This window comes from Vipera berus (genome assembly GCF_964194415.1).
Source record: "Vipera berus genome assembly, chromosome: 1".
Lineage (NCBI taxonomy): Eukaryota > Metazoa > Chordata > Lepidosauria > Squamata > Viperidae > Vipera > Vipera berus.
In genome coordinates, this window is record NC_138202.1 from 262,337,646 (window position 1) to 262,365,053 (window position 27,408).

Sequence of the window (27,408 nt, forward strand, 5' to 3'; positions counted from 1 at the left end):
AGCGGCTGATGATCCCCAAAAGCAGCAATCGCTGCATTGAAGCGGACGCGTTTTAGACGCGGATCCCTCCGCCGGTTTTCTCCGCGGTGAAGCGCTGGAGAAGTGCTGGCGGGACAATGGAAACACAGGCGCAAGGTGCGTGGCTTAGCCGGTGCTTTTGGGGAAGCCGCGCGCGTTTGTTCCCGTTCTCCTTGTAAGAGATTGCCAGCTTCTTCTTTCCTCCCACCCAACCCCCCGTTCGCTTTCTGGTCGGTATTTGGGTTTTTCGGGAGGAGGAGGGGGTGGCAATCCTCAGGCTGGTCACCTCAGCCCCAAAGCTTAACCATTTACTCTGGTTGCAACAGCTAGAGAAAGTTCTGAAAAGGTTCCTCTTGCAGAATAACCATAACCATAATAGACGAGAGAGAAAGATACGGTGTTCTGGGAGAAATCAGTATTTTTTTTCTCCCCCTGTGGGTCTTCGAAGGTACGGAAATGGAGCCCGCGTTTTATTTTAAGATACATTTTTTTAAGTGAGGTCCCTTGAATAAGCTCAGTGCTGGGGATTTTTTTTAAAGAAAGTTGAGAGTCCCGCATGGCTGGGTCGGTAGTCTTCATCAGTTGTTGTTGTTAGTTGCGAAGTCGTGTCCGACCCATCGCGACCCTATGGACAACGTTCCTCCAGGCCTTCCTGTCCTCTACCATCTTCTGGAGTCCATTTAAGCTCACGCCTACTGCTTCAGTGACTCCATCCAGACACCTCATTCTCTGTCGTCCCCTTCTTCTCTTGCCCTCAACCTTTCCCAGCATTAGGCTCTTCTCCAGTGAGTCCTTCCTTCTCATTAGGTGGCCAAAGTATTTGAGTTTTAGCTTCAGGATCTGGCCTTCTAAAGAGCAGTCAGGGTTGATCTCCTCTCGGACTGACCGGTTTGATCGCCTTGCAGTCCAAGGGACTCGCAGGAGTCTTCTCCAGCACCATAGTTCAAAGGCTTCAATTCTTTGGCGCTCAGCCTTTCTTATGGTCCAGCTTTCACAGCCATACATTGCAACTGGGAAGACCATAGCCTTGACTATACGCACTTTTGTTGACAGGGTGATGTCTCTGCTTTTTAGTGTGCTGTCTAGATTTGCCATGGCTTTCCTCCCAAGGAGCAAGCGTCTTTTAATTTCTTGGCTACAGTCCCCATCTGCAGTGATCTTGGAGCCCAGGAAAATAAAACCTGTCACTACTTCCATTTCTTCCCCATCTATTTGCCAGGAATTGAGAGGGCCGGATGCCATGATCTTGGTTTTCTTAATGTTTAGTTTCAACCCAAGTTTTGCACTCTCCTTCTTCACTCGCAACAAGAGGCTCTTTAGTTCCTCTTCACTTTCTGCCATTAGAGTGATATCATCTGCTCTTCATCAGTAGCTTGAACCATAAGCGGTCCCCTGGTGAGAAAAACTTAAGAACTTGTTCTTCTGGATCTCCTTCATCCCAACCAACCTAATGCCGGTTTCTTCGGAAGCCATGGCGTGCTCCGTTACTTTTACTCTCCCACCAAAGAGACGCAGCCTGGTAAATATATTCATTCTATTCATTGCTAATTTTATCCTAGCGAAACACTCAAATAGCAAAAGGCAAAAGGCTTGAGGACGCTCTCCTGTTCCAGTTTCCCTCTGAAATGGCTCCCGTGTATTCTTAAAACGTTCATTCAAATACAGTAAAAGTAAAAAACAAAAACAAAAAAAACGCGTTTTCTTCTTTATCATTTCGCGTTGTTAAAGAGTTTTTGCCGGTTGCAAAGCAAAGCTCCTTTGTTGATTTGGTGAATAGAATGCGATCCGTTGTCCATCCGTGAGCGTCGGGAATGCCATAAACTTTCAAATTATCTTTTCATTTTTCCCCCCATGTATGATGGAATACAGCTTTGGTGTATTAAAGACGATTGTTTCATAAAGAGCTGCCGGTATTTGCAGCATTGTCTCTTAAGGAGTTTTGCTTGGATTGCTGTATAACAGGTTTGGCAATAGAAAGTAAATGTCAGAATCTCTCTTTGGTCCTTGCATCACTTGCTTCCTTTTGGTCAGTAAAATTTATGAACTTATGTTATTTGCTGTTTCTGTTTATATCTCTGATTTCATGCCTGCATTTTGTTAATAAATGCCTCTTATTAGTGGAGAGAGAACTAGTTAAATTATAGCTCTTCCATGGAGCATTTGCTTCTTAATAGCCCATATCCTATTATAGAGTCTATAATCCTCTTCTTGTGACTCCATTAGTTACATCAATATCGGTTTCTAAATCTAAGAAATCATTGAGGAAGGCTTTTCTGTTACTCTTTTTTAAGGTATGTTCTTCATGTCCTTAGAAAAAAATCCAGAAAATTTTAGCCAGTGCCATTTGCCATTCTGCAGACATGCTTGAATATTTCTGGAAAAAAACTATTTAGATAACATTCTGCCAGCTAATTTATAATAGGGATAATTTCACACTATCTTGTGAGTAAAAGATGAATATTGGAAACAAGTTCGCAAAAACGAGAAGTTGTTTTAAACGGATGTACTCATTCGTTATTGTTTAGTCTTAATAAAGGGATTAAATGTAACTTTGCACAATATCACGGTTGAGTAATTATTTATACTTGTACCAAGGGCTCCTTGTGCTAAGTGAGATTTGTTTCCAAGTAAAACATGCATTGCATCAGACTGGAAAAGTGTACAACTGCTGCAGTTTAAACATGAATGTTTTGATAATGCATGCAATTATTCTGAAATAATTGAAAGAAACTTGTTTCATTGTGTTTATTCACACCCCACGAGTCATTGTTAGTTGCAACTTCCAGCTTTGTGTTAAAACTCATGGATTTGAGTCTCATGGATTTGAGTGGGACTTGCCGGCGAGAGCATGCTTTGAATGCCAGTCTCTCACTTTATTAATCTTAGACTGTAATGTGTAAACTGAATGATAGCGATCATTCAGAAAAGTCAGTTGCTGATTTCTGGATTGATTGATTGATTTCTGGATTGATTTCTGGATTGATTGATTGATTTTGGGGAGAGCCAGCAGCTGGGTTCTGGATCCTCCAGAAAAGCCAGAGCCATTTTTTAACCAGTGCCTGCTCTCTGACAAATTCATAAAGCTTTTGCTCTCAGAATATTCACAGGTATGAGAGAGATTTGTGAGTGATAGCAATTTGATTTTGGAGTTCTGCTCTGTGTGGCACTTAATTACTATTTATTGAGCTAAATAACAGACGAGTAGGACACGCTTGGTTCAGTTTTCTAATAGAAAGTTGCCAAACCGATTTCAACAGTTAAACCTTGTTGTGAAGGATTACTCAGAATTCATGTAATGCTTGTGCTGCTAATATGCTTCCCACACATTATGAGGTGTTAGTGTAAAGCCTATAAAAGATTCTTCAATGTTTATTGTTTGAGTTATGAAAAAGGTTGCAAGGAGAAGAAAACATTATTGTATAGTTCAGTGCCTCCTGAGGGAATAAGCATTTTGAAGTACCAGGCATTTTTCTAAAATCTTTTGTAGAGTGTTGTGAAGGATTTTGAATAGTGGTGAAAAGATTTTGAACAGTGGGTTCTCAGTTTCTTGAACGATTCTTATTCAGACTCTACCATAATGGTGTTTGGTTATCTTTTACACTTTCTGCCCACTTGGTATATGATATCCATCTTTAATATTGGAGGGTTATTCTAGAATAAAGAAGCTGACTTCCTCACAAGAAATCATTAAAAATGGGTTCCAGCATGTAATGGCTATATCTGCCTTTCTAGCAGTTGAATGTTCAGAACTCCTAATAGTCTGATTTTTTTTAAAAAAAAGATCAAATATCATAATCAAAAATCAGAACAAACATTATTATTGCTAATCTACTTCAGAAGATCTGACTGACCAGGAAGGTGCATTGCTTAGAGTAGACATAGGGGTAAGCAACCTTGGCTCTTTTATGACTCGTGGACTTCAACTCCCAGAATTCCTGAGGCAGCATAGCTTGCTCAGGAATTCTGGGAATTGAAGTCCACAAGTCATAAAAGAGCCAAGGTTGCCTAACCCTGGCTTAGAGGAAAGAGTAGAAATACACATAACTTACTGAGTTCAAGCTGATAACCTTTTGCATTGGTGACAATCCAAATGAAAAAGAATCTTCCACTTTTTAAGTATTAATAGCAATTGTCAAGGTACATTCAGTCCTATTGAATATTGTTTGTATTTTCAGGACAAAGAGAGAGTGAGAAAGATTAAATCTCCAAATAATGTTAATTTAAGTGGAAAGGAACATGGATTACAATCGCCAGAGTAGATTAACAAATGAAAAACATTTTTTTTGGTCATATGTCCAAAGGGAGTAACTTAGTAACTGTATTTCTTAGGAATTTATTTAAAAACAGGCCATATTTCTTTTCTTTTATCTAGAGCTCTGCTCAGATAGGATTGGAAAAATCAAGATGGCAGCCTCATCTATACAATCAGAGCTCCACCCTTTTCACATACATCACACCATGAAATGTAAACATACACAAATCATAAATGTAGAATGCATGTGAAAAAGGAATGGGGCTTTGGAGACATGGGTGTGACTGCCATCTTGAGTTTTTTAAACTCCATCCCTGTGGATACCCCTTCTCCCACCCAAATTAGTGACAGGTATTGGGCAGTGCTGCTGTATGCCAATGATTCAGCAGCGCTTTCATTTATCTAAGTGGGCTTAGGAGAGTTGTGCAAGCTTTAATGGAATATTATACTTCATTATAATAAATTACTCCAAAACCAACACTGTGCTCTTCTTGGGAGACCTAGCTGCATTAACCTCGGTGGTAAATTAGAAATAATAAATCTGAACAAGTTCCAGCTTTTAAATACCTTGGCATATTTTCCTAAGCTTCCAGAAGCTAAAGGGAACAAATCAGATCCACCTTTGTCAAACCTAACAGCAGTGCTAGGGCAATTCTAGGCTTTTTCCATTCTAAAGTGGGTAGATGCAAGCTTGCCACTGCTGAGTTTTTAAAACCTGACATTATATCTCAGATGTCCTACAGTGCTCCTGTGTGCATTTACAGCGAACTAAAGCCCCAATACGTGGTTCAGTCTAAGCACTTTTCTAGGTCCCATGCTGTGTCTCAAAAGCTTTAATCTGCATGGAAACCTTCTGAAGGCGAGAGGCCACATTTGCATGCTCTTTTACTAGCTTTAACTTTTGTCCTCTAATGGCTCACTGACCCTGTTAATTCTCCTTGATGAATTTTCATCAAGGTGGTAAGTGAAAACTCTTAGCTGACCTGTGTGGTTACAACCTGTCTTTTTTTCTACTTCCCCTGGATTTAAAGAAAACTGCCACGAAAAATCCTTTGGAAAATTTTCAATATCACTTGGCAGAGGGATTTGGGCACTTTAGCCAATCACCACTAGTAGGTTTTAATCCAAAGCTACTTTATATTTCCATCGGCTTATTCATCCTTGTTTGTCCAGCACCCTGCAGAGTGTTTACTTTTTCTCATTTCCATGCTTTATCTTCTGCTATACTAGAAGGGAGGTTCTTGTTCAGTAGAATCCCATTCACTTAGAAATGCAGCCCTTGTAACTCATGTTTTCTTTTGTTCCTTTTGCAGTAATGTATGTCCTGGTAAATGGCAGGAGAAGTCTCCATTTCCTGCTTGCAAACAAACAGTTATTGGCTAATATGAGAAACAAAATGCTGGATTAAAATAAACCCTGGCCTGATCCAGTACAGCTTATACCTGTATAGAAAATTATTGTGCATCTAAAACCTGTCAATGCTGAATGAAATATAATGAGTGACTATGGTTCTTTCTTATTTATTTGATATATATCTCCATTCCTACCAATGAATAATACTCAAGGCAGCTGACAATAAACAAAAAAGAAAACAACAAAAAATGCCTAATTAAATTTTGGATTTTCATATTTCATAGAAAAATGTGAAAGATTATATTTATATAATTTCTGTTAACCTAGTCCTAGCTCATATGCTGTATAATGTTTATTTCATTGGTACGGTAAGTTTTGCATAATAAGAGCTGCAATCCAAATTAAATACTAATCAGCTGCATTACTCTGTGGTTTCATAAGCGCAACCAGTAAATTTAGTAATAGATCTAGAACTCCTTTATATATCATTATTTGATTTAATTATTTGGGCTCAGTCATTGGCAACTGTAAGAATTAAGGTCCATCATTTTAACCTGATTTGAAAACCTGTAGCTCTTCTAAGGAGATAACACTGATCTCTTGATTCTGCCCATACTTCTTGTCTTCTCTTTCTTCTATTTGCTTTTTCTACTCCATCATATATTTGCATTACACGCCTCCAAATTAGTTTCTGCATGCTACTCATCACTTCAAGGGATCAGTCAGTCTTTATTTAATCCAGGACTGATTGTGTTCTGTACCAGCCTGCTACCGGCCCTGCAGAAAAGGCAGGGACAACCCCTTTACAAACGGCAAGAGGCTGGAATTACGCCTGCCAAATTTATAGCTACAAAAACAAACAAGACACGAACCAAGAAACAGGAGCTTTAAGAAACACGAACTATCCAAGCGGTTGCCTTCAGCAAACCAGCCCTCCCCACACATTCCCCTTATATAGAGTTCAGGGCGTGGCTTCTCTCTGCCTCCTTCTGAGAAGCCCCATTGCCTTCCTCTGTTTACTCCTAATTGACTGCCTCCTGCGTCGGGCGTCCTTGAACAGGGCCAGCTGTGGGTCATCTTCATCCACGCTGTCAGGCTCACACAGCTGGGTCTCCGTGGTGACCAAGTGGGAGGGGCCTGGCTGAGGGCTCTCATCAGCAAGATCTTCAACCCCCTCAGCAAGGTCTTCAACACCCCCTCCTCCTCCTCTGAGTCGTCCGACCCAACTGCCGAACCCACAGGCTGACCCTGAATCACAACAGATTGATGGGTTCTTTTAGTAACTATTCATCCATAATTGAAAGTATCTGGGTTCCTGCTTTTTCTTAATACACAGCTTTTACAGCTATCCATTGTAAGTGGAAAAACACTATCTTCATCTTATCATTCTAATTTTGTTTGTCATAGAAATATTCTTCCTGCATGAGTTTATTCATATTTAGCTATTCCTGAACCCAAGAAGACAACGCTGTCACTGCTTTGCCATGAACTACAGAGCTATTGCAAAAAAACCTGGGTGGCTGGTAGATGGCAGCAAAGAGATGGAGGTAAATTTGGGTAAGAGTATGGATAAAAGGACCATGAAGTCAATTTGTTTCTAACCTTAGAAGTAAGATCCAACATAACTTAATACTGACTCTTCTGACCTTCAAAATCTGTGTCCTAAGAATGAATTGTGAGCTATTTTCTGAACATTTTAATTGTTCTTAAGAACTGGTTCCATTTCTTTTATACAGTTAATATTAGGTCTAATCAGTTGCAGGGAATTGGTCTTCTCCCTGTTCTCACTGTCTCGTTTATCATTGAAATAAAGTGGTGTGGTACAGGAAAAGTATTTTCAGAAGCATGAGGTTGCTACATCACTTTTAATATTAAACAACTGTGCAGTAGTGGTTTGCTTTACAAGATCTATAGAATTAAAATATTATTTTAAGGAACAGAACAAGAAGTACAGTAACTTTGTATGGTGTTGTTGCTTATGAATGATGTAATTGTCTTTAACTTCCCTTAAGGTTGACATTTCAACCAGAATACACAAATGTGAAGGCATTTAGTAACTACCTGAACTGAATAGCTCTTTGGAAATTACACAGATGCTCTGTTTCCTTCCAAAGTTCCTTTGTTATTTCTTTTGAATATATTTTTGTGCCATTTAAATCATCATAAGGTCTAATTTAATGAGCTGTACAAAGTATATGTAATGGAGAAAAACTGAATTTTAGATCTGGCAGCAAAGAATTGAACATATGTTAGCTGGTCAACATGTACTGTTCTCTGTAGAAAATTTGGACCTGATATTTTACAGCATGTCTACAATTTTTAAGCTTCATAAATTTTTACTATTTCTCAAGGACCTTTGGTTCTATTTTTAAAAACTAAATTCAAGCCATCTATTATAAAATCTTCTTTATAATAAAGGTGTCCAGTACATTGTATTGAGCAAAGTAAGTCATAAGGTCGAACGAGTTGACAATCTATATGGAAAACTGGGTACGAGGATCCTAAGGATAAGTTTTATTTGAGCTTGAAAATATTTACTGGATAGTCTTGGAGAAGCCTAATATATATACTGTATCAAATTGTTCACTTTCTCTAAACACAAGGAGCACACCCTACACTTAAAGTATTAAATTGCTTGTGTTCATGTTATAAATTTATTTCTGGAAAGCTGTACACCTATTTATACTTTCAAGAATGATACACTAATGATTATTCCTTACAGCTAGTCTTTGACTGGCAACAGCTCATTTAGTGACCATTGGAAGTTACAACAGCACTGGGAAAAGTGACTTATGACCTTTTTCACACTTACAACCATTCAGTGGCCCCCATGTGATCACCTTTTATGACCTTATGACAAGCAAAGTCCATGGTGAAGCCAGATTCACTTAACAGCCATGTTATTAACTTAATTGCAATGATTCACTTAATAACTATGGCAAGAAAGGTCATAAAATGGGGCAAAACCCATTTAACAAATGTCTCGCTTAGCAGCAGAAATTTTGGGGTCAGTTGTGGCTGCAAATCAAGGACTATCTGAATTTGTGTTTTCTTTGTGTCTCCCTACTATGACTTGTCTGTGAAGACCCAGGAATCAAGCTTCCTTTGAAGGAGCCTTTATACTATTTTTTTCACTCTTCTCTGTGTTATTTCCAAAGGTTTGTTAGAAAAACAAACATTCCATGAGACAGATGGAGACACCATAACTGATGTTGATTTGACCAATGTGATTTCAGAAGAAGAGCGAGAAGAATTAAAAATTGAAGTAATCCAGGTAATGTAATTTGACCTTTATACATCATTTTAAACATTTAAAATTCATTGCTTTTACTATTTTTTCACTTTTTATTATTTTTGGTCACTTAGTTATGTGAAGTTATTGGAGTATAATTACAAACAGCCCTGATCGAAACAGATTATCTGGATCATTGGGGTTGAGATTCAGGTCTGGATATGGGCTCAAAATTGCAGTGATTGCTCTTGTTGATCAACTTTGCTGTGCATGAGATAGAGGGATATGATTACCCCAATCCTCTTGGACACTCTTAACCATGATATCGTCCTCCTAGATCAGGGGTAGGCAATCTTGGCTCTTTTATGACTCATGGACTTTAACTCCCAGAATTCCTGAGCCGGCTGCTCAGGAATTCTGGGAGTTGAAGTCCACGAGTCATAAAAGAGCCAAGGTTACCTACCCCTGTCCTAGATTGTCTGTCAGAATTCGGAAACGGGAGCCAATGTTCTTCAGTTAGCTACTTGAAAGTTCAATTGTTCTACTACTATTTACAATCTCCTTGAAGCTGCTGGGAGTGGTGTTCCATCATCATGGGTTGAGGTATCATCAATATGTTGATAATATTCAGTTATATATCTATATCCTGGGCTAATCAGGATATCCTGACTTGATCTCTTGCGAATGTTAGGTTCTGTATAGGGAGAAATAGGCTTAGACTGAATCCACTCAAGACAAGGCTGTATATTTGGAAGTCAGCCATATCCAGAGATAGACTATCCTTGACTTTGGATTAGGTAATGCTTCCCCAGACAGACATAACCTCCATGTAGAGTCCTTCAGGATTCATTGCTCCTACTTACACAGTAAGTGAAGGTTGTATGCAAGAGGACCAATGCAGACTAAAATAAGATATGGCCTTCTCTGGATCAGTAGTCTTTGCTCACAGCCACTCACACTCTAACCCCAACCCAGAGCTGGTTGTCACCTTTAAAGCCCTACATACGTGTTTCCCTGAAAATAAGACCCAGGTTTTTTTTGCCTCCAAAGAGGCACCAGGTCTTATTTTCGGGGTGTCTGTGTGTTTTTCACTCACCTCTGGCTCCGATAACCCCGACCAGCCAGCCCACTTCTTCTGCGGCCAAAGGAGCAGCTTCATTCTGCAGCCGAGAATGGAGCTCTGGCCTGCATTTCACAGTCAAAGGCCTTTCCAGAAGGCCACTGCAGCTGAGAACCGAGCTATGGATTCAATCCATAGCTCTGTTCTCAGCTGCAGAGACCTTCTGGAAAGGCCTCTTACTGTGAAATGCATGCCTGGGGCACCACAGAAGAAGTGGGCCGATGAGGAGAGGCCTGGCTGCAAGGTAAGTGGGTTCGGGGCGCATGGGGCAGCTCCATGCCCCACCTCCACCCTAGCTTGATTTTTAGATGTGTGCCTTGCCCCAAAACTAGGGTTTATTTTTTGGGGTAGGGCTTATACATCTGTTCTCGTATCACATCTAGAAAAAAAATATAAAATCTCATCACTCAATCCTAATCAGCAAAAGTACAATAAGTTACCAGAAATAGCAACATATATATTTTAACCTCAATCAAATATGTTTCATTATCCTTTACTTTTAAAACAGTAACTTATTATTTCCCTTAAATAGAACAAAAATATCCTTGTTCCCCTAATCTTATCTCTTACCTGTAAACAAACCTTTAAAGCCTCATCATTCAAGAAAAATCCATTAAGAGTCACTAGGAACAGCAACATATTAAAAATCTTACTCTTTAATCCCTTCAAATAGGGTCCCACAAATTAATTTCTTATCATTTTCTCCTGTCTCTTTTCAGAAACTCCTCCTGCAAGTTGCAAGTTTAACACATACAAAAAATAACAGCATCTATATTGATGTTTATTCCCTTTAAATGATGTCTCAAAAGCTGATTTCTTTTCATTTTCTGTTTGTCTTTCTCAGGAACTCCTTCACAAGTATAGCACATTTCTTTTTTAAGTCCAAAATAAGTCCAAGATAAGAAAGTCGTCCAAGTCACTATTTTGATTTATTATTTGTGAATCTCTTTTAGTTATTGAGAATTCAGATGGTTTTGTTTGCAAGTACTTTGTAACATCTTTTTTTATATATCATTCTTGTCATTTTTAAACCCATATCCAAAATACCCTGGCTCTCAATAGTATCCTCTTCTATTTTCTTTTTAAAAACATATTTATAATTGTAGACTTTTAGGATAAATTTCTGAGTGCATTGTTGCCAACTATTAAATTCCTCCGATATCAAAATATTTTTCTCCATCCTGTATTAATGGGTCTCTTCTCTTTTAATTGTGATTTTTAGCTCTTTCTGATTGCCTCTAGCATCCACCTTTCAAAGTTTACTCTTACCACAGTTTCTTCTAATCCACAACATTTTCCCATAGGAAGATTTCTTACACTTAGATTTACAATACTCATATATTTTAATAGGATTTTAAATAACCCACAGGAAGGATTCTTGTAATTCATTTCTAAATCTTATTTCCAATTCATCCAGCCCCATAGTTCACTTAAAACTTTCCAAAATTAACACTCTAATTACCATTTTGCTGTTTATTTCAAATTAAAAAAAGTACCTAAATTTACATAAAACTTCTTTCATTAGGAAGGAAGGAGTATCACTCAGTAGGGTAAGACTTGTCAATCTGAAGATTCTTAATTTCCCAAAAGCAGTTAACAAGCACTTTCTTGAAGTGACTAAGAGGTAGTGGGTAAACCCATTGTTCTTCTGAAGGTTCTGAACTGTAGCTTGGAGAAAGCTGACTTTTCCTTGGCTCCCAGTGCTCTAAAATCTGCGGGATAGTGCTGTTTTACAGTATCCTTATGGAAAGCATGTGCGTAGAGCACTTATCGGTGATCCCTGGTCCTCACCTTTATCCAGAGAGGTGTTTTAAATGCTAATTTGTTTGGCAACTTCCCATGGACATTGGCTGTGCAAAAATGCACAGCTATCTTCAGCTTGCCATAACTTTCCCATAAGTCTGCTGAGGGTTCCATCTTTAAAGGAATGCCATATTCAGGGACCTAAAGTCTCCCTCTTTTAAACAGCTTACCTCCAGATACCCAGTCACTCTAGCTTTGCTATATTTAGGACTAGCATTTGGGGACAAATGTCACCATGGTCCTCCCAAGAGAGGGCATATGGTTATTGGATTAATTTTCATTTTTAACCTTTTAACAAGTGAGTGACGTGCGTGTGTGCATGTGACAAAACCTGCCTCACAGTGCTACTTACATAAAGTAATATACCTGCAACCAGCATTTTGATATAAGTATACAAGGTTGGAATTAGCAGCATGTCATCACAATAGACAAGTATAAAGATATATGGCTTTGGAGTTGGGTATCATCAGTACGCTGATGATACCCAGCTTTTTCTTTCTACCCCAAACCACCCCAGTGATGCCCTCAATGTGATGTCCCGTTGCCTGGAGGCGGTTCGGGTCTGGATGGGGAGGAACAGACTTCAACTCAACCCCGACAAGACCGAGTGGCTTTGCATACCTTCATCCCGGGTCTATTCGGATATTCCATCTCTTTCTATGGGGGGTGAATTATTACCCCCCGTAGATAGGGCTCGCAACTTGGGAGTCCTCCTAGATTCGCGGCTTACCTTGGAAGATCACATGGTGGCCGTGACTAGGGGGGCTTTCGCCCAGGTTCGCCTGGTGCGCCAGTTGCGGCCCTATCTAAGCCGGGATGATTTATGCACGGTCACTCACGCGCTCGTGACCTCTCGTCTAGACTACTGCAACGCTCTCTACATGGGGCTTCCCTTGAGGACCACCCGGAGGCTCCAACTGGTACAGAATGCAGCCGCGAGAGTTGTGTTGGGAGTCTCCCGATACTCCCAAGTGACACCTCTGCTCCGTGAGCTGCATTGGTTGCCAGTTGTCTTCCGGGTGAGATTCAAGGTGCTAGTAATGGTGTTCAAAGCCCTCCATGGCATGGGGCCGGAGTACCTCAGGGAACATCTGCTGCCGGCATCAAGCTCCCTGCGCCCTGTGCGTTCCCACAGAGAGGGCCTCCTCAGGGTGCCACCGGTCAGAGAATGTCGTCTGGTGGCCCCCAGGGGGAGATCCTTCTCTGTGGGCGCCCCGGAGCTATGGAACCAGTTACCGGTTGAGCTCCGGACGGCGCCCGATCTGCACTCCTTTCGCCGCGATCTGAAAACATACTTGTTTGAGCAAGCCGGCCTGGCCTGAGGGGGGATTGGTGGGGTTTTTTATCATTTTTATTGGGGTTTTTTACTATGTATCAATTGTATTTTAATCAGGCATGCATTTAATTATCTTTTAATTTTTGTAAATTTCTGTGTTTTATTCTTGCCCTGTACACCGCCCTGAGTCCTTCGGGAGAAGGGCGGTATAGAAATGATAATAAATTAAATTAAATTAAATATGGGTGGTGTCAAGACAAATCAAACTTACTTATTATCATTTCTTTATTATGCTTTTAATGTACCAATAACTGAAATTCTTTGGGTAGATTATTGAAAACTTAAATGTGATGAATATTTCATGTGATAAATATTATTGTTGATACTAATGTGCATTATTTTACTATTATCACATTAAAAAAATTGCAACTCAACATCTGTTTTGGTGGGCCACACCTAATAGTTTGAAGAACCAGGATTATCCATTCCTGCTCACTTGGTTATTTATGTGTATCTGTTTATGATTTAAAAAACTGAGTCAAAATCAAGTACAAAGAATTTTATGTTTACCTCTTTAAGTTTTTATCCTCCAGTGTTTCCTTCTCACTGATGTGAGGTGAGGTTAAGATCTTTATCCTCAAAGCACACGCCACAGTGCAAATTGTTTTGTAGTTTTTGTGATTATGGAATCAAGGTCAATTCTGATCTTAGAACATTCGTAACATTCAGATGCCATACTGTTTCATTGTTTCAAAGAAATGCCCTGGAGATTTGCCTTCAGAAATGCTTGAAACTTCTCCAAGTTTACCAATTTTCTGAAGAGTGAATGAATTTTTGCTTGTTTAGATTAGCTGTTACCCTTCCATTGAAAGCTATGGGCCTTGTAGTTCTCCACACCTTTTCAAACAGTCAGTAGTTGAAGATATTTATTAAACCTGATTACATTCTCCCAAACTGTAAATATTATAATCATATCAGGTCCTCTTTCTCCTCATATGAAGTTACAGCTACCAAATCAGGTTACAGAAATCAGATGACCGGAAGATGGCACTCAGAATGTATTGCACCAAGCTAGTGCTCACCGAAATTTCTGCAGGTCACATCTGGTAGATCTAGATCAGCGGTGTCAAACTCGCTGCATCACGTGACGTGTCATGATGTATTGTGACTTTTTTTCCTTTGCCAGAGCTGGGGTGGGCATGGCTTCTATGTGACGCATTTGCCCCGCAGGCTGACAGTTTGACACTCCTGATCTAGATGAAGCAGAATTCTTATCTATACCAGCTAGTTTTATTATAACCCTAAATTTTGCATCCCATTCTTTCTCAGACTAGATCTTTTTAAGACTCCTTCTTTTAACCATGCTGCCTTATAATGCAGGAGCCAGTTTTTAAATTGTTAATATATAGACTGTCTTAGTTAAATTTCCCAACCACTGTTTCAAGAGACATATGTATAGAAATCCCTGTGTATCATAATCCATAGGCTCACCATTGCATGATTTTTTGATATTTACAGAATCTTTATTTCATTCCAGGATTTTTACATGAGAGCTGTTATGGATAATAAATAAGCAGGCAAACAGACTGCTTTATGTTTATTTGCCAACTGGTTTTCAACTGCTCTATCCACTGTTGTCTTTTATCTATGTTTGCATATTAAGTCAAGTATCGTAGGAAGATATACCCAACCCCCAGCCTAGAAGACTAAGATAATAGTAGAAGTGCTCAAACATTTTAAATGGGGAAAGTTTTAGATTTGAAACAACTTGTTCCAACCTTACTGGAAGAAATGCAATGCCATTTCACCCATTCCAGGAAAATTTAGAGCTTGAAAACAGTTTATTGATTTGATTCTGGAATGGCTGGAACAGCTGTGTAGTGGAGGACATTTCAAATTTTGCATTGCACTTTATATCTTCAAGTAAATGTTAAATTAAGATACAATAACATTATATCTTGCTTAGTGATATTATATAAGATTAGTTGGGTTTGGGGGTGCTTTTATTTATTTTTATGCTCTGGCCCATAAAGTGAGTTTTTATTTGGAGTTGTCTTAGCAGTGGAGGAGTACATACAATAATTATCTTTATTTTGCTGATAATTTCTTTTTGCACCTTTGAAAAACCCCAGGTTTTCAGCATATCCCATGGCTTTTATCAGATTTCAGGGGAAGCTATACAACCTTCTGGAGTTCTTATCACCCACAGTGCCCTTTCTTGTTCTAGAGCCACCTTGCTTTCTTCTTACCAAATCCACCACTCTCTTTCCTTCTCCTGATACTCTGATAATTATGTTGTACTTGCCACAACTGGCCAGGCATCGGGAAGACAGATCTTCTATTCTTCTTCATTTAATCTAATTAGACAACTCCACACACAAAAAAAAAACCCAAAACCCTTTTGGGAGAAATGAAAATAACCTTGGAAGTAGTCGTTTTGTTGCTGGAGTGCACCCAACATTCATGACTGGCCATGGTATCCTTTTTGCCTGCCATAAGTTATGGGTTTAAGGTTTTACAGTGCTTCTACTTCTTCCTTAATGGGCAGTTTTAGTCAGTGGTTTTCACAGAGAAAAGTCCAGGGCAGTGATCACTCAACTGTGGGATACTTTAGGGTTCAGTTCTCCACTTTCAGGATTTAATATCTATATTAACCCATTGGGAGACATCATCTGTTAGTTTGCAGTTTGGTATCATCTGTATGCTAACTCCACCCAGCTTTGCTGTAACTCACTCCTACTATGCCAGAATGAACAGGAGATGCCATGGAAGTCTTATCCCAGTTCCTGGCAGGAGTATAACAGATTAAAGTTTTAACCCAAACAGGACAATGCTACTGTTTTGTGTTCAAGGTTTTCAGCCAGCTCCAATGAAGTCTTACTCAAGCATTACTCCCTTGCGGGGGGGATGTCTTTCTGGAGTAACCAAACCTGCTGAGAGGGCCGTGTACAGGGGGATCTTTATCCAGCTTCAGGTACCTTGTAATCCTCATCATCACGTGAATAAATTACAGCAGTGTGATGTATATGGAGATGCCTTTGAAGATCATCCGGAAGCTAAAAATTGGGGGTGACCGAACTATTATCACCAAAAGCATAGTGCAGCTTAGAAGTTCCTGGACCACGGGTCCCTACCCTTGCACCCCTAAAGTTCAGCCTTAACATAACCATTGCTAAGATCTGCTGTATAATGGTGCATATTTTTTTAGAATTATAATAAGCCTATTATCTGACCCCGTTATTTCTTCGTGAATAGTCATATTCATTAATTTTGGCATTCTTTAAGTGAATATAAAAGCAGTATATATTTGATGGGAATCCAATTATTTGGCATTATTGTACTTAAGGAAACTGTGGCACTTAAAATTAATGGGCATGAAGAACAAGGAGTAACGATCCAAGCTTTTCCTTTGCTTTATTCCTTATATGCAGCTAGAGGATGAAATTGCAACTTTACGCCAGGTTTTAGCAGCCAAAGAGAAGCACCTTATGGAAATAAAGCAAAAACTGGGCATCAATCTGGTGAATGAGCTGAAGCAGAACTTCAGCAAAAGCTGGCATGATGTTCAAACTACTACTGCGTGAGTTCAAATTCCCTATGCTCTCTTCTTTCCCTCTGGGTATTATTACTAAGCGTAACTTGCATGGGCAATCCAAAACTTGGGCTGGAACCGATTTGATTTCTACAGCTTGATTTTCATCTACCACTCTACTATGACTCTACCTGGAATGTTCTTTTGTTGCCTTGGTCTCTCTCATGGAGCACTTCTAAGGTTCAAGACAAAATAACTGTCAAGTCTGCCAACTTACGCTCTGAGAAATAATTGTGGGATGCCTAGCTTATGTGGGATGGTTTGCATCTTTTTGGGGAAATGGAGTTTATTCTTTTAGGTATCACTTGTCAGTGAAAATCCATTGAAATTAATTTGTCAGGTACACAAAAGACTGAATATTTTAACTGGAGATTTATAGGCGCCTGTTATATTCCAAGCTTGCATTGAGGTATAGGGAAACTTCCTTTTTATGTTATATTAATTGAAGGATATTTAAAAATTAGGAAATATACTGGACACTTTAGAATGAACATTGGATTTTAAACATACCTTGGATAAATTACTGTAAGTCCATTTGACTTTCAAAGAGTGCATTGTAGATAGATGGGCCTGTCTGAGTCCAAGGATGAATATATTTTAATGACAGTATCAGCAATTTAATAGATAGGAAATTTTTTAAAATCCATGAGAGATTGGTTGCATCAGTTTTCAGCTTTTGCATTATCTTTCTGCAAAGAAACTAGTTTCACACACACTTTTGTAATGTATGACAGGCACCTCATTGATAACACCAGACTTTATTTTTTTTAATTAGTCTTTATTAATTACAATGACCTATTGAAGTTTCTAGATTCTGGGAGCAGGTAAAGCATTTTCTTTTGCCTCTAAATTGTTCCAAACCTTTAATTAGTTATCCTGATATTCACAATATAAAACAATTCATACACATGGAAACATCTCTTTTCAAAATACTATCTTCGTGTTCATGGCAAATGTTAATATTTTGCAAACACTTAATTACAGTACAAATGATAAGGTTTAAATCTGTTACGTTCTTTGTTTCCTGGTTAAATTAATCATCTACTAATCATCAAATATAATTCTGATGATTACTTTATTGTTGCCTTAGAAACTTTTAAATGGATTAAGGGGTCAGTTGGACTTCTTTAAGACTTTGAAATTAGTTGAAAGGATCCTTCCTTGTGGGAAAATTTTTCCATTTATACACTGAGACTAATAAGACAATTTGAAAGGTTGGACACAAGAGGGCACCAGATGACTATCGTAAAAGAAGTGTTTGATATGTGCATGGAAGAAGTTTTTTTAATTATTTAACATTATAATAGAATCAGAAGGTGCTATTGAAGAGGAACAAGCCCGTTGCATAAAACTGAAGTTGACTTAGAAGTGCATTTAAAAATTACAGCCTATTGGAAAGAGATGGAAATAATCATTTACAAATTAAATTGGATGATGACTTAAACATTAAAAAAGATAGACACATAATAAATCAGAAGAGTGATGTGGAATACTATCCTACACTGGATTTACAAAAGGGATCTGCTGGCGTTATCCCATAAGATTGGGAGTGGATTGATCAAAATTGGTTAGAAGGAAACACAGCTGTCTAAATCTCAATGTTTCTTGACGGAGGTTCTGATCCAAATGTCTTTACTTCTTTCAGGTTGCTTTCTAAATGTTTGTGTCATTGACAGATATTTTGGGGTGCCCATTGACACAATCATGGCCAATGGGCACTCCATAATCACAGAGAATAAAGGTAGTACAAACATGATCCACTTTAGCGGGTTCTTTTTATTATTATTTGTTAGTATGATATCTTGTTTCTCTTAATAATGTGTTTTTTTTTTAAACTTCACTTTATTCTTTTACTTGTCCATTCCTCTAGGTAACAGTTGTTTTCCTTTTAAGACTTAATAGAAAAAAGAAATATATTGAATTAAATTACAATTAGTGAACTGGGTTTGGTAAACCAACTGTATATAAATGTCAAGAGATTGATGCCATCTGTTTGCTCAGTATTTTTACAAGATTCAAAGTAAAAGAAAGAATGGTAGTAATAGTGTTTGAGTATGAGGATATACCGTACTTCCAGCGCAGGTAGAAAGGTAAAGGTAAATTGTGAGATATTAATGAGCATACCCAGCAAATACTGTTGAATAAAACTGACTTACCAATTTCTAGATTTCATAACAGTTTGTAAAGCAATTCTATTGAAAAATGGAAACATAGCAAGTTAAAGCATGTCCTATAAACCAGTCATGTGCAAATTTAAGAGGATTGTGATGCATTGTTTTAAGAGAAAAAGCAGAATTCCTTTTAATATGAATCAATTCAATGAACTCTACAGTTAGTGAGATGTGACTGAAATGGTTATTCTTGTTTTTTTCTAATATTGATATTGTGGTTGACATTTTATTTTTGAAATGCTCAATGCAATAATTTTGATTTTGAGAAAGTAGTTTGCCCATAACCATCCAATGAATTTCCTAGCTATGTGATAACTTTAACCAGTATAATGCTTTATACATCTGTACAACACAGATCAATCTGGCTGATGGACATCATACTGTACCAATGAACTATGATGGCCTGACATGTAATTAGTGATACTTGGAGATGCATGCTGTTGCTCATTCTTCAACCAATCTTCATAAACTACAATATAAGACAGTAGAATTCTAGACTGTTTATCTTTTAGCTAAGTAATCACATTTTTACTGTCCCTCCCCTCCCCCCTGCCCATTTCATTCATCAATACTGTATGTAATGGATAACTAGCAATTAACATATTAAGGAAACTTAAATCTCGTGTTATTTTAGTCTGTGGTCATGAATCTCCTAAGGAAGTTCATGTATAAGCTTCTTGATCTTCCTACTCTAGAGTATATCTAGTAAAAGCTGTAAGCTTTGAAAACCACTTGACAGTGTTTTGGAATGTCAGAATGAAGTACAGTAGCTCTTAAAACAGGGCTGTCGGTTTTCAGTTTTCTGTGTGATTCTTAAAAAAGAATGTGGATACTTTAAAATGACATATTATTTTTCAAACTTGCATGGAAAAACTGCTGTTAGCATTTTCAAACAATGCACAGCCCTATTTAGGAGCATAATAATTTGAAAGAATGACTAACTCATTTTAGACATATATACAACTTGTTCACTCCTTTGTAAGTGAGTTTTGCAATTTGGCTCTCAGTTCCTGAAATAGAATTTTGGCTTCTTGCTTTCAGTTTATGATATGCTGATATCTTGAGGGAACAAAAATGAATCTTTTTCTTAATTAGGATTGCTATTTATACAACGCTAGGTATAAGAAGACCCAAGAAACTCTGACTCAAGCAGGGCAAAAGGCCACAGCAGCTATCAGCAATGTTGGAACAGTTATCAGCAAGAAGTTTGGAGATATGAGGTATGCCAATATGGATTTAATTTAAAGGATGACATTTAGTTCCTATTGGTTATTCTTCAACTAGTTTTGCAAAATTGAATCATAGTTAAATTAGCTTTCATTTTTCCTGTTTTATCGTAAAGTAAATTGCTACCTTATTATGATACATTTTTTATTTAATTCCTATAAAATAGACAAGGGAATCAAAGAGCTTACATGTTTAAGTCCAGCTTGCTAATTCTTACTAATAAATGTATATGTGGGCCACAAAAAACTGTACTAGCTTAATTCTTTTCATGGATGGAATCTTAAAGACAAGTATTTTGAAGAATACCTGTGGAGATTCTCAGTCATCCAGCTCATAATTGTCCCAAAAGTGCTTTTCCAAAAGGGAGCTGGATATAATTTTTTCCTTGAAGTTGTTTCACTTCTCATCCAAGAAGCTTCTTCAGTTCTGTCTTCAGTGCTTCAGAACTGAGGTCAGAACTGAAGACGCTTCTTGGATGAGAAGTGAAACATCTTCAAGAAAAAAAAAACTAAGTCCAGTTATCCTTGCAAAAGCACTTTGGAGGTGGAAAAATAACTAGTTTGCCTCCAAACTTTTCTTAGAAATGCCACGTACAGTGATGACTGCACACATTCTTAAGTGATTAGAATGTTAGAACTTATAAAACTGCAAGTATCTTAATTCATCATTTCCAGTGGAGTGCTCCATGGTGGATCTTTTCAGTCAGAGCTGAAAATTAGGTTTGATTATTAGACATTTCAGGATTGAACTCACAGATGAATAGCAACGTGATCTGTTCCAGGTATATAAGCCTGTTAGGCAACTAGTTTTAATTTTGCATTTGCTTTGTTACTTATTGTCATGGTTTTAGCAGCTTGGTAGGAATGAGGTGAAAGGCATTGGAGATAGGTCCAAGATGAAAGGATTAACAACCATTTTCAAAGAGATAGTTCCCAATCTTCAAAACAATAGCTGGCAGTAAAGCAAGTTGCCCATGGCTTAACCTCTAGATTTGAAGTTATCTTCTAACATCTTAAATGGAAAATCCTATGTTGACTTTAATTTATACTGTTGGATATGAGACTTCTCCATTTCAGTACTGGGGTTTGGCACTTTTCCATCTCCAGCTCAAACAAAGCCAAACTTGGGTAGTTTTTGCCCATATTTGCTGTTGATTTTGCTTTAGTTATGTTCCCCCCCCTTGAAAAAGAATTCTTTGAATGAGGGTAATTTACTGTGCTGCTCTCTAATATAATTTCAACTAGTAATAGGTACATTTTACCATGGTTATTTGCCACTTGATAAATAAAGTAGCACAAAATAGTTGTGTATACTTTGTTTTTAAAAAGTAATAACAAAGAGCTCATATCAATAGCAAGCTTTTAAAAAAGTGAAGATAAATATATCACATTAAAATAATGCAATATAAATGTTCTTATATTAATGATAATACTGGGTAATTTTTATAGCACCAGGTTCAGGAAATGATTGATTATGTGCCATCAAATCAGTGTTGATTCTTAGTGATCATATAGATTGGTTTTCTCCATGTTTACATCCTCAAGGGCTTCAGTTGATTCAATTTAAATCATCATTGTTTTCTCTTTGGTTAGTTGACATAATTTATACCACTGAATTATATATGCCATATGTGCAGTATAGCAAGTAAGCTCTGCCATTGAATACTTTCATTTCTCACAGTGGAATTGGCTTGGAATTATCTTGCGAGTCCTGTTGAATTCATGTTGCAAGCACAGCCAGACTTAGTTGATTAATTAATTCATTAATGTCTAAGATTTCTGTGCCATTCCATTCTAAACTGACTCTGAGAAACAAACAAATCTCCCATGCTTTTAATTTCACTTAATTTTATGTCTACGTAAATGAAACTAACTGACTCGCTTATATATTTATGTTGCATATGTTACTACTGATTTCATTTATAGATACATTTTAAAGCAATATTGTTCATTTAAGGGATGAAGATGCATTCTAAGACATTCTTCTTTTGATATTTAGTTTCCAGAGCTATTGATGATGACAATAGTCTATTGAATTTCTGCTCTGTAAAATAGCTATGTTTTAGGACTATTATAGTTCTGAGCATAGCAAACTTCATTTAACAGACATGAATTATTTGACATCTTATAGTTTGACTGCTAGCACCCTCTGGGAACATGTTTTCAAAATTATGTTTTTATTAGAAATATATCTGGGATTGCAAATACTGATAGTTATAGGGCTGGAGAAAACATTGGAAAAGGGAGCTATATAGAGGGCTTTCTGAAAATCAGGCATTACTTTTCAAAGTCTGAAAGCACCTGTGGCTGGGAGAGATGGAAGGTTATGTATTTATTTAGTCAGATGGTGCTTTGCATCTGCTAACAAACTTTATGAAGCACCCTTTGCACATGCTTTCTGATCATGAAAAATACTGTAAATATTGTTCAATCCCTCTTGACACTGAGTAGACTATGTTGGGTTTTGAAAGAACTTTAGTAGCTATATACCCATCCTTAATTCTTCCTGATTTTTCCTTATGCTGCTGATCCAGGTCACATTCCCTTGGGTAAGGTGACTATATGTGCTACTACTTCTTATTCTGTCTCTCAGTTTCTTATTTGTAAGCCACCCATTGTGCATTTAGGAAACTCTGAAATTCCATGAAGAATGCCATATATACTCCCAGATAAGCTAAGAATTTTAGGTGGCAAAATACACCTTCAAAATTGCAGGTAGACTTATCCATGAGTATATGTGGTAATACTTTTTTAAAATAAGCCATTTTCCCATACATACTTGTGGATAAGTCCACCTGCAGATAAACATATCCTAACTTTTGTAACCAAAATACCATGAAAAATGAATGTTGGCTTATCCGTGAGTGTAAAGGGTAAACACATACTGTAAATATTTGGCAATGTTTTTTACTATGACAGTTTTTTCCCTCCTTTAAAGAGGGTGGTTATTACTTTAATTAAAATATTGTTGAATATATAGCTTGATTGAACGGTATAGAGATTGCTAAGGACTGAAAAAAATCTGCAAGCATTATTGAGGAAGTTGCTAATATGATAATTAGGAAAGTTTAAAACTAGATCTTCCAACTATAGGTATCATTTCCACCGTAAATATGCAGGTATTGGTCTAAGTATAAATATCCATGATGCTCTCAATTATAGCCTGGTACTTTCCAGCTGCTTGAAAGCTTGTTTCTTTCTGAAAAATGGAAACAGTTGAGTTAGCTCTGAATCTGCCCCATTTCCCATTTTTAGAATATGGATATGGCCTTGGTTAGATTGCATTGATTTGTGAATTAGTGAATAAGTATTTCCTGATTTAGAACTATCGCTCTTCTTCCCATTAGTATCTTAATCATTCCCTTCCTTCTTGCTGTTGCTATTGGCAGTCCCCTAGACTCTCGTGATAGGCACAATTAAAATGTTATATACTAACCATGTGTAGCTATAGTCCATCAATTAAAAGCAAATGAAGTAGATTTAAAGTGTCACCATGGAAGATCTTCCATAAGATTCTGACAACTGAGTGTTGTATTTTAGTGAGATTCCAAAGTAGCATTTCATCAGTGAGCATGCTGTTAGAATTTAAACTACAATAGTTTACTGCTAGATGTCATTAATGTGAAATCAATATAGCTGCAAGCCTGCAATAGTTTTGTATTTTCTCTTCTTTTTCATGCTTTTGCAAAGCAGGTATTCTATCCGCCACTCCATGAGTATGCCTGCTATGAGGTAATTACTGTTATATATCAAATGGTACTATAATTATACAAATATTTAATCCTACAGCCCTTATATTGAATATTAGAAACATTTTGTATAATTTCATTTTCCATTTTTTCTGATAGATTTTTGATTAAAGAAAACGTGTCAGGCTTGGAGTCATTAAAAGAGACTCAGGTTTGGCTAAGATTGAAACTTAATGGCAGAAGAATATTGTACTAAGTAGTAGCAGTAATTGATGATGGAGAACAGAAAACATTCTCCATCAATTACTGAGCAGTGCCTTAAAACAAAAATGTTTGAAAACATTTGTTTGTATCTGATGTATATTTAGAGAAAATAAAAAGCATCTTTGAGGGGAAGGGCACCCACTACATTTTCTTACCTTCTTTATTCTCAAACTTTGCAAGGCCAAAGTCCTAGTCAGATCATTTTCATTTAGAAACAAACTTGATTCTAATTTCTGGCCAGAGAGTCAATTTCTCTGAGTTTGATCTACTAACATTGCCTACATGCCACAGGACTTTCACATCAACAATCAGTTTCTCCTAGAAAATTTTCAGAAATGAATGCATTTGAATCAATTTTAAATGCTTTCTGACATTTTGTATTATTGAATTAAAGCTTCTTTCTGTTTGGCATCAGCCTTCCAACTGAAGTGTTTGTTCCTATGCAAAGAGTTGAAATACAGTATTCTCTGAACCTCATTATTTTTCAAATGCAGAGTCTCAGTCCCAGCTACCCAAATTGATGCTACCCGGCATCAAGTTCCCTTCGTCCAGTGCACTCCCACAGGGAGGGTCTTCTCAGGGTGCCACCGGTAAGAGATTGCCGGCGGACGACACCCAGGGATAGGGCCTTCTCAGTGGGGGCGCCTGCCCTTTGGAACCAGCTGCCAGTGGAGCTGAGGACTGCCCCCGACCTCCGTTCATTCCGCCGGGACCTGAAGACCTGGCTCTTCGAGCTCTCTGGCCCAGGCTGAGGATTAAATTTATTTTAATTGGGGTTTTACTTATACAGGGATAAATTTAATTTTTTTAAACTTGGTTTTTTTAACTTTTGTATTTTGGTTTTTAATTACCCTGTAAACCGCCCTGAGTCCTCCGGGAAAGGGCGGTATATAAATGTAATAAAATAAATAAATAAATAAATAAATAAATAAATAAATAAATTTCCATAGATTTTATCAAGTATCTTTTTCTTTCTTCTTGGAGAATGATGTCTGGAATAATAAGGCCATAAAGAATTGGTATGGTGACGTGGGCTTTATGGATGACCAAGTATTTCAGAATAATTCGTATTATTCTTGGTGCTCCATGAGGTCATACTGTTCATTTCTTCTAAATGGGTTAAAACTTAAAACCTTTAAGTATTGACTAAGGAAATTAACAGGATTAAGTATTAACAAATATTGTTCTTTGTTTTATCCCTTAAAGGAATTCTCCTACGTTCAAATCCTTTGAAGAAAAAGTTGAGACCACTGTTACAAGCATTAAGGTAGGGATAAGAACAGAGGGAAAAGGGATTAGGGCAGCCAGGCAAACCCTAAGAAAAACCTTGTGAAAAGTTGATCAGTTAAGTCATTGTTGGCACTTGTGTTACAAGCAAACTAGATTTTCACAGGGTTCCTTCTGTGAAATCCCAGTGCATTTTTAATCCCAGGGTGTTGCTTATCAAGAGCAAGCCCTACTTTCAATAGAACTTATTCTCAGATCTATGGCCAAATCATCTGCATTTCTTTCAGGATTCCTGTAATTTCTGTTGTTCAGATAGATTCCTTGTTTTCCCTATGTTACTATTTTTTTTCCTAAAATGCAACATTAGATCTCTGTGAGGGAAAGTGGATGAATTTATCACCAACTTTGCATTTAAGAGCCATCTGAGGGCTTCTGTACTTCAACATACCTAATTTAATACAAACTGTCATCGTTATGTAACACAAAGCTTGCCTATTTGTTAACACAAATAAACTAATGAATTTTTGCTCTGGCATTTTAGCTTCTTTGCATTTTAAACACGTTCTGCCTTACTTGTTGCTTTCTGAGTTGGGACAATCAAAAGATAAATTACTGTGCAAGGGTGGAAAAAGTTCCTGGTATGGTAGTCCAAATATGTAAACAGCCCAGAGGGACAAAGATGAAATTTTGATTATAGCAAAATAAAGGTTTTGTTCCTTCCAGACAAAAGTTGGAGGTACACCTCACCCTGGAGGAAGCTTTGAAGAAGTTCTTAGCTCTGCGGCCAGTGCTAGCGCTCGGAGCCCCATTGCAGGAAGCCGACTTTCAGAAACCGAAGACGAGCTTCACTGCTAGGTGACGGATTCCTTTGCCCTGCTGTTTGCATATGACCGATGCACGAAATGTTTCTTTTCTCTCCAGGGCTGAGTCTGAAGTTGTAGGACAGCATTGAGAATATACCTACACAATACTAGGCAGAGATTGGCTGGGATGCAACCAAATGGCAGCTAGTGCTGCAGAAGTAACTGCTAGCTGTCCTTCTATATTACCCATTTTATTCTATTTGTGCTTATAAGTGATTTTACATCGTAACTTCTACACTATACAACTGTGTCAATTTTTTAAATGGCATGTATCATCTTGAGAAATTTGTTCATATATGTTTTTATAATGAATTTCAAAAAATAAGATCAGATTATTGTTCAAGCTATTTCCCTACTCTGTTCTTCCTGGCGTAAAAAAACAACAAAGCTGTTTTTGCCTGTTTTCTGTTTATGTGCCTGTTTTAAAAAAAATAAATCAGCCTCTTCATTATTATATGTGCCATTGGAATGAGGACTGGAACCAAAAACAATTAATGTCGCAAAGTTTTCTGTCTAAAGAAGCAGTGATATATATGCCTTGAGTACAAAGTACTGAAGAAATAAAAAAACATGAGATAATTTTGGTATAGTCAATCAGTAGTTTGGTCTATATAAACAGTTCCAATTTCCATGCAAATGTGGCATGTACCAATTTAATCTGATAACAGTCTGAACCAGATTATATCCTTGCTTGTCTGCAATAGTTTGAATTGTAATAACATTTTTCTATCTTTTCCATTGGAGTAAAATAAGTGTGCCTATCCAAAAGACCTTAGCATATTTAGACTTTTTAAAGAGAATATTTAAAACTTCAATTCTTAATATAGGGCTGGACCTTTAAATTATGTTTAAAAAATAATAAATCTTGTAATGCATGACTTCTGAACCTGACAAAAAACTGGTATCTAAAAGATGTGGAGCTCAATTAAATTTATGAAGCATTATCCAATTTGAATTATTTGTATTTATTTATAAATTATATAAATGTGACCTGAGCAGCTATTTTTACTTTCCCATTTCAATTTTGTCTCCCTGTCTTGCTGGGTTATGTGGTTCATTTACAGAAAGTTACTGTTTTTATTGCAAATGTTCAAAGAAGCAGGCTGAAAAACTGACACATGGCTTAATCATTTGGGTTTTCACGTCTGAAATTCAATAACTGGAACGGACCAAATGATGAACATGTTTTCTCATTTTTAATACATTTGCCAGGCAGAGTGTCTGATATGGAAATTATGAAGTGGTTCATACTGCGTCCAATTTTAATTCATTACTGGATATTCTACTGTAGGTACTAGTTGCCTCCTATAAAACTCCAACCA

The 27,408-nt window shown here is 37.4% G+C and overlaps 1 protein-coding gene across 8 annotated transcripts; it reads left to right on the plus strand.

Moving 5' to 3' along the window:
* On the plus strand, positions 1-27,008 carry TPD52L1 (TPD52 like 1). 8 transcript variants are annotated; one of them, XR_014024718.1, is made up of 8 exons: positions 1-135; positions 8,782-8,897; positions 16,486-16,634; positions 19,936-20,037; positions 22,578-22,597; positions 23,737-23,775; positions 25,203-25,263; positions 26,145-27,008. XR_014024718.1 is itself a non-coding variant. In XM_081314643.1 (7 exons), exons 1-7 carry the CDS (start codon positions 117-119, stop codon positions 26,076-26,078), a joined length of 621 nt encoding a protein of 206 aa, XP_081170769.1. In that variant the 5' UTR covers positions 1-116; the 3' UTR covers positions 26,079-27,008. The 8 variants fall into 8 exon arrangements, 6 of the variants coding, with proteins under 6 accessions (XP_081170769.1, XP_081170772.1, XP_081170770.1 ...); XR_014024719.1 differs by lacking the exon at positions 26,145-27,008 and adding an exon at positions 25,947-26,057; XM_081314643.1 differs by lacking the exon at positions 22,578-22,597 and having other exon boundaries at positions 23,734-23,775; positions 25,947-27,008.
* The last annotated feature ends 400 nt before the right edge of the window (positions 27,009-27,408 follow it).